This window comes from Branchiostoma floridae, chromosome 9 (genome assembly GCF_000003815.2).
Source record: "Branchiostoma floridae strain S238N-H82 chromosome 9, Bfl_VNyyK, whole genome shotgun sequence".
Taxonomy (NCBI): Eukaryota; Metazoa; Chordata; class Leptocardii; order Amphioxiformes; family Branchiostomatidae; genus Branchiostoma; species Branchiostoma floridae.
Genome location: NC_049987.1, coordinates 18,358,468 through 18,366,750, shown reverse-complemented (window position 1 = coordinate 18,366,750; position 8,283 = coordinate 18,358,468). Strand labels below are relative to the sequence as shown.

The 8,283-nt window shown below is 38.8% G+C and overlaps 1 protein-coding gene across 3 annotated transcripts in view; it reads right to left on the bottom strand.

The window, feature by feature from the left end:
* Positions 1-226: 226 nt before the first annotated feature.
* Positions 227-8,283, bottom strand: part of LOC118423370 (kin of IRRE-like protein 1) — a 24,656-nt gene continuing 16,599 nt past the window's right edge. For all 3 annotated transcript variants that reach the window (XM_035831486.1, XM_035831487.1, XM_035831485.1), the window contains one exon: positions 227-1,761. In XM_035831486.1, coding sequence (XP_035687379.1) covers positions 1,658-1,761 — 104 coding nt within the window. In that variant the 3' untranslated portion in view covers positions 227-1,657. The remainder of the gene's footprint in view (positions 1,762-8,283) is intronic.

Genomic DNA, 8,283 nt, shown 5'->3' with positions numbered 1-8,283 from the left:
GCAATTAAACGGCTTCTACTGTATTACGCAATTATGAGGTCATCATTTGAATATATTGCCTGGAACCATTAAAAATAGGTGTTTCCAGAAAACGTCCAGGTATGCTAAAACAGTAACAGCAAGTGCAGATAACAGAATGACAATGTTTGTTACGACTTTTGTTGCCAATAGCAACATAAATGACGTCAAATGACGTCCATGTCTAAGATACCGTTTGGCTCAGTCATCTTATACACACCACCTTTAATTTTCATTATTCTGCATGGGACATACACAGCTAGGGCTGCCCAACTAGCCAACCGGTGGCTATTACAAAGGGCTAGCCTTGCTGACAAAAGCAGAGACAACACAAATGCAATTTAACAACTTCGTGATACTTATCAATAACAATGATATAAGTACATAAAAAGATAAAATATACATGGTGTAACATAGTATACAACGGAATATATAACAACATTTGTCAATATTATGACTATGCGTAACACGTGCATACACTGACCCTGACCCCTGACCCCAGGCTGCAATGAGATTCGATTCCACTTAACCAGTTTGAAACCAGTCTGATATGAAATGTTGCCTGAGGATCCCTTTTCTGTTCAGTGAACAGGATCTGATGTTACATTAGACCCATAGTGACTGTCCTTCACAATTATCAGTTCAACTGTTTAACCAATGATAGAATGCCAATTTTCAGAAAGACCAATGAACAAGTGGCTGCATGCCTGTCCGTTTTAACGGAAGTGGCCGGTGTAATGGTATTTGGGTATAAGTTGGTGTATATCAAAATATTGATTCAGGCCTGAGCCCGAAGTGATCAACACTTACACTTTTTGCAAGGAGCCTATTTGGTGTATTGGTAAGTTTGCCATGTACATGTATATATATATTTAGATCGATAACACCTTGATAAAACAATCACACGTTGAGTGCAAACATTCAACTATCATCAATTAGTAGTAATTGCTTTGTACGGACAACAAAAAATGAGTCAAAACAAATAATGGATGTATCAGAACACAGTTTCTTGCCTATTGTGATTGGACCTCAAGGTAAGAAGGTTCAACGCCTCAAGATATACAACAGGGTGCAAAGACAGTTTACAATGAAATACGGTGAATTTCAGTGTATCATCTACAGAATGTGTGAAAAAGTACATAAAATTTGCTTGTTCGTTCTTCCTAAAAGCCACTTTTATATGACTCCAAAGGAGGTTTTTAAACTTCAGCCGACACAACAGGTATACTCGGCACATAAAGTTTAGAATACCAACTTTGGTTTATCATATTTCCGTTATTTTGCATAAATTTCAATGTGTTATATATCAATTAATAGAAAGCTTGTGTGATTCCCTTTCCTATGGCATCAAAAATATTATTATCACAATCAAATATTAACTCATGGAACACGAAATAGGCCTGCTTACGTGAGTGGGTCACCAAAAGAGGGCTCAAATTTCCCTGATTCTGTTCAACATTATCGTCCTGTTGGTATTTGCGCGTGTCAGTGATGTCTGTTTGATAATTGGAAAGAAAATCTTTCTATAGATGTATAATACATTGAAGCTGACGCAGAAACAACAGAAATATGATCAATTGAAGATAGTATACCAAACTTTTTGTGCCAAGTTTCGATTAGATTAGATTAGATATTAGATTCACCCCTTTCTGTTTACCATGATGATGGCGACTACAACTATTGCCGCTAGAATCACAGCAGCAACCACGGAGATGGTGATGATAGCGACGTCACGAGTGTACGCTGTAGGAAAACGGAGAAAAAGTATGTGATAATCATAATTGGGTATACGACGCGATGAATTTCGTATCACCTGAGGTGTGGTGATCAATAAGTTCTAGTTATTCTCGGCATTACCCAGAAATAATAAGCTCAACTCAAATTTCGAGGTACAGCTTAGTATGGAGCCTTTTATCAATAACCAACAATATTCAAACCATTGAGGTCATTACTTTCCAAACAACGTCTGTTTGGAAATTAGTAGGTAAGCAAGTCCGGTAAGTACGTATTCAAATTTTCGACGGCGGCGCATGCACTAGGTGTACGCGAAGGGCGTTTGAATTATTTTATGATAACAGGACAACCACATGACAAAAACCCAAGTTGTAACCCGGTCCATAACCTCTGTTGAACGTTATTGCTGCATAGTCTTTAAAACACACCTTAATTACAATTACCTTTTAATTACACCACATGGAACGCTGTAATGTTGTAATGAACTAGAAAGGCCGACATTTGCTTAAGAGCAAATACAGCATATTTCAGCCATACCCCTTCCCACGCAACATTGGACTGTTCCAAATCACCCCTGCGCAAAAATGGAACATCCTCTTAACAGTACATTATCCCCCAAAGTGGACTGGTATTGTGAATTGACTCCAGGTAAAAACAGAGCTTGCTTCTATTTTTCAGAAAATGACAATAATCACACCTTCCATTCAGAAAATTTTCATCATGACTGAAAATTGTTGAATGACTTCATGTAATGTCATTAACAATTTTCAGTACGATAACTAGGTGTAAGTTTAAAAAAGTATAAGCTCCTTGTGATGTGGGTACATTTATTATTGCAATGAACTTTTTTTATTCAAGTAGGGCATACGATTTAATAATTATCAAGCAGGTGCAGGTACTGTAGGAGCGTTTGTTTTCTTCAAGCTGTAAAACTGTTAAACTGTTTTACTTTGTATGCAATCAACCATCGAGCCTATTCTTATTTTAGTTTAACAACTTCCTGCCAGACCCGGAAGATACGATTGAACCTTGTTCGAGGATTTATTTTCGTCTGTCTGGTCAGTCTGTTCATACCCTGGCGCTGAGAGTGTTTTATTGGGCTGAAACTCTGGCAGTTTAAAGTTACTTACAATTTAAATGTTCAAAGTTTATGCCAAACAACAACAGCACTAGGAAATGTGGCCACTATAGACAGGTGGTCACTATAGAGAAAATGCTGATCTATTGACTAGGAGCCATACGTTACACATGATTTCAGTACACTGATCATTAATCATATAAACATTGCACAGGTAAGCCAATTGTTTAGATGTACAATTAAGTTCAAATAATTCTGAAGAGAAATATTGATGAGAAAATAATCATTCTCGCCACTGTCTAACTTATAATTACGTATCAAAACTAAACGCAGATTTTCTAACTAACGCACCTTTCGCCGACTTCATCATAGGACCGCCGGCTATCAATCAAACACGGCTGTTGATTAGACTTAGAGTTTCAAACAGTCATCTGCTGTGTGCCAGTTGACAGCGAACTTCATGCTACGTGATGTTTTACATTGCTTGGACCTTCTTTCCTACAGCGGTGCTTCTACAAAATATTTAGACTGTAACACTGAGTCCCACATGTTTTATAGAATAGAATTTGACGCAGAACAGCGTTTTTTGCTGGGTATTTTTCTTGAAACATGTCCGTGGGTATTTGACCATAAGTTTATTATCGAATGAATGAATGAAGACCTTTATTGTACAATTTTGCCCAACCGGGCTAAGTACAGGTCACAACAAATCAGGATATATACATACATAAAAGTGTCACAAATCTAGTCTAACACAAAAGTTCGGCTTCTTCTCGCTTCTTGGTAATAGTGAAAATGTAGGACTGTATGGGTTTCGCTATTGTCGGTTTGTCAAAACGCATGAGAAATATAAACTTGTCAGTGCTACTCATGTGTCTAAAATGAGGGAATCTACTTTCTATATAACTAAATAGAGTATTTCTATCATTCGCATACATATCGCAATCAACAGTGAAGTGCACTTCATCTTCTACCATGTTTGAGGTACAAAATTGGCAGATTCTTTGTTCTAGAGGAGTGCGGCTGTGCCTTCCCGATTCAATTCGCAGTCGGTGGCAACTGATTCTTAGTTTGGCAATGGTAGTTCTATGCCGAATGTTTGTGATTTTCAAATACTGCTCTTCATTGTATGTGGATTTCAGTAGTCTGTACGTTCGGAGTTTGTTTTTCGCACGTAAACCTTTATTATCATTATGAATGTTGGTTAGAAAATTCTGGAAATAAATATCATTCAGTCGTTGGTGGATTGCAGAAATTAGGTGGGATATGTTTGGATCTGTTGACTTACGGGCTTGCCAAACAAAAGGGTAACCACACTCCTCCAAAGTTTTGCGAACACCAGATGCCCAACATTTGGTACCTGATGAATCTAGATTAAGCTGACATAAGAGAGCGTCTGCCTGCAGACTCTCAGCTGGCACATTCTGTTGAATTCTAATGAAATATTTGATGGCGTTTAGGGAGGCTTCCAGTTGGATAGGAAACCTCCCTAATTCAGCGCGTACAGCAAGGTTAGATGCAGTTTTCGGAACATTAAGTGAGTGTTTACAAAATTTCAAGTGCACTGTTTCAATAGGACAAGATATAGGACTTTTGAATGAGCTCCAAATTTCAGATCCATATAACAAAATAGGTTTAACACAAGTGTCGAAGAGTTTGTTTTTAACTGATAATGGTGCGTCTGCTTTGTCTAATGATTGTCTAATTCCAAATAGAGCTTTCAATCCCTTGCTGTATAAGTATTTGCTGTTGGCTTTGAATGTGCCAGCTGAGGATACAACAATACCTAGATAACAATAAGATGTTACTATTTCTAAAGCATTATTATCAAACAAAAAACTACAATCTTTCGGTAAGCGGCCTCCCTTTGTAAATACAATAACCTTTGTCTTTTTCAGGTTAACCTTCAGCTTCCATGATTTACAATATTGTTCTAGTCTAAGTAGGGAGGACTGTAAGCCTTGTTGGGATTCTGAGAAGATAACCAAGTCATCGGCATATAAAAGACATGGCACTTTCATGTTGTACAGAATAGGAGAATTGCTAGAAAAGTTATCAAATTCAGATACTATATCACTAATGAACAAATTAAACAATGTTGGACTCAGATTACAGCCTTGTCGAACCCCGCAGTTAGTTACAAATGTTTCGGTAAGACGATTGTTGGTTTTGATACAGTTATTAGTTTTGGAATACATGTCTTTTATGGTCGATAGGAAGTTTCCTCCTATTCCAAGATTATTTAATTTGAACAGGAGACCCTCTCGCCAAACAGAGTCGAAAGCTTTGCTAAAATCAACAAAGCATGCGTAAAGACGTGAATTTTGACTGAGATATTTGCTTACTAAAGTAGTTAATACGAAAAGATTATCAGACGTTCTATAGTTTTTTCTAAAACCGGCCTGTTGAGGTTTAAAAAGGCTGTTCTGTTCCGCATAGTTCACAAGACGAGTATTCAAAATGGACGAGAATAATTTCCCCAGACAACTCATAATGGAGATACCCCGATAGTTGTCTGGGACTGAGGTATCACCTGACTTGTGTATTGGTACTATATGACTAAGTGACCATTCTTTGGGAAAGTATCCGTTTTGCAAACATGAATTGAAGAGATGAAGCAGTGTTTTTTGTAGGATTGGTTTACCACACTTCAGCATTTCATTTGTAATCATATCACTACCACTAGATTTGCTTTTTTTTAGTTTGGAGATGGCTATATCTAGTTCCTTAGCTGATATCAGAGAGTCCAAAAAGGAATTCTCTGTAGGAGGGAGAGGGGAGGGAAAATGAGTTTGAACATTTGTTGAGTTATTAGTTGAAGTTTCTGAGTCACTGATGGAAGATTTGTCTATTCTATTAAAATGTTTTAACCACGCCTCATCCGTTATTTGAGAACTTGGCTCTTGTGTTTTCTCTGACTTCAGTTTCTTCAATAAGTTCCAAAACGCGTTTGGGTTTTCTTCCCTCAAAGAGGACAGTTGGTTAACGATTTGTTGATGAAAGTCTCGTTTCTTTTTTTTTAATAGTTTTCTATATTCTTTTTTCCTTTTAAAAAACCTTCCTCTCACGTCTGAGTTCTGTGGATTTTTCTCGAGTAAAGATGCCAGATTTTTTAGCTCCCGTTTCATTTCACAACAGCTTTTGTCAAACCATTTCTTGTTTTTTATTTTCCTTGGCCGTTTTCTATTAATCTTTAAACACAATGATTTGTAACCGACATCTCTTAATACTGAGCTGAGATCCGAGACGTAGTTTTCAATGTCGTGGGCTGCGCTTTTGGTTCCTCTAAGTGAAAGGTTATTAAGTCTATCTATAATGTGTGGTTGGCTGAGGGATTGAAAAAACTTTTGTGCAGAGGTTTCATTCCAATGGAATCTTTTAGAGAGAGGTTTGCTGTTTCCACTTATCTGTTTCTCTTTGGCAGGGTGATTTGAGGATTTTGTACGTAAGACAACAGATAACATGCAGTGATCAGAGAATGTGGTTAGGGGGTTAACTCGAAGAAATAAAATGTGTTCTAGAAGCGGTTGGTTGCATATTACATAATCAACAGTGCTGCTACCGTTTGGCTGATGACACGTGAATTTTCCTTGTAGATCACCGGCTATTCTGGCGTTAAGAATTTTAAGATTTCCTTGAATACATAAATCAGCCACAAATCTGCCAAACTTGTTGGGGGGAGCTTGATCCATGTGTTGTCTATCTAATGTAATGTTTGAGAAGTTATTCGGGTGATTATCACAGAAAGTGTCATCTTCAACGAAATCTTGTAAATTTCCTAGACGAGAATTTAGGTCACCGCCTAGTAGGATGAAACCCTGAGAACTGTATTTACATATCTCTTCCTCTAAAATTTCTATTACATGGTTTTCTGTGTGTTTGTGCGTTGTGGATGCACTAGGACTGATATAAACTGAACAAATAAAAAGATCTTTGTCTAATCCTAGTAATTTGCGATCTATCTGAACCCAAAGCAAATCTGTTGATTTTGATGGTAATTTTTTAACAAAAGCTTTGTATTGTTCTTTGAAAAAGAAAATGATGCCCCCTGATGAGCGTTTTGCTCGTTTACTCTTCTTTCTATGCAGTTGAAAAGAACTGTAGTTTGGTATGTTAATTTTTGTTTTTTCAGTACTCCACGTTTCCAGAAGCGAGATAAAGTCAAATTTGTCAATTTTATACAAGAAATCTAAATCCTCTAATTTTGAACCCAGCCCGTGGACATTCCAGAAACAAAAGTTCATGTTGCCTCCAGAAAATGCTTTCATATCCAAGGATGAGTTAAATGAAATGGGAAAAAGAAGAAAAAATTGTGTCTTTACGGTCCGATCCACAATGTCTCACAGGACCTTACTAGCTTTAACATGAGAATTTGAGGTAAGCTTAGATAAATGTAAACTAAGTAAACAATCAATCAAAATTGATCAACAACAACTACAACAACAAAAAATACATATATGTACGTCTAAATCATTTTGTATATTTCTTAAACTAAAAATGACTACCAACGTAACTAAATACTAGTATCACTGTGTATCTACAAATAGCTTAGCTTTGACTAATGCAGTAGTCTCGGATACAGTCTTTCTAATCGAAATGTACAGACTGTATGACTAAGTATAGAAGTCCTACCACACCGGGAACATCGGAGGCCACATCATGTTAGGATGCCAGGACCAGGGCGGTGGGTTCATCCGTGGAGGCTGAGACTGGCCGGGCGGGGTAAGGACAGGAGTGTTCACCGGGGAGAATCCCCACGGGCCGGCCGGTTGGTTGAAGATGGGCGGGCCCCAGGGTCCGGAGAGACGACTTGGGATGGGTGGCGGCTGACTCCAGTGCCCTATTGGGCTTCTGGACGAGTTCACTGGATGTCCCATCGGAGCTTTAGATGAACTTGGGGCCGCGGGTCCTTGGCGAGGGGGAGGGTTACTGTTCCATGGTGTACTGGAGAAGTGTTCGAGTCTCTCTGAAGTAGGACCAGCTGAAATGTTAGGTGGGTTATCGGCTGGTGGTCTCCTGTGCGCATTTGCATTATGTTCTCGCCCAGCATCTAGCGCATGGGTTGAAGTAGGTGATCGGTCTTGTCCCGATGTTGGGGCGGGCCCAATGTGTGATTGTTGTCCCCGATCCCGTGCTGGTTGTGTGTGTGGAGACGGGCGAGAATTGTTCCCGTGTTGAGTAGGAGGAGCACTAGTCTTATCAGTCGGTACTCCGATCACAGCGTCTCTGTATGTCCGGTACTGAGAGCTTGGCATTGTGTTCAATGCAGGCTGGTTCTTCCTGCCCGTGTACTGACCCAGGCCTAAGAGAGGATTGGTTGTTCGCTTGATATTAGCAGCTAGAACGCGAATTCCATTCCTGTTGATATGGTAGCCGTCCGAAGCGAATAGAGCACTTTTAATCGCCCCTTCGTTGGCAAAGTTTGTGTTGTCAACGATATGGACGAAGCTCGT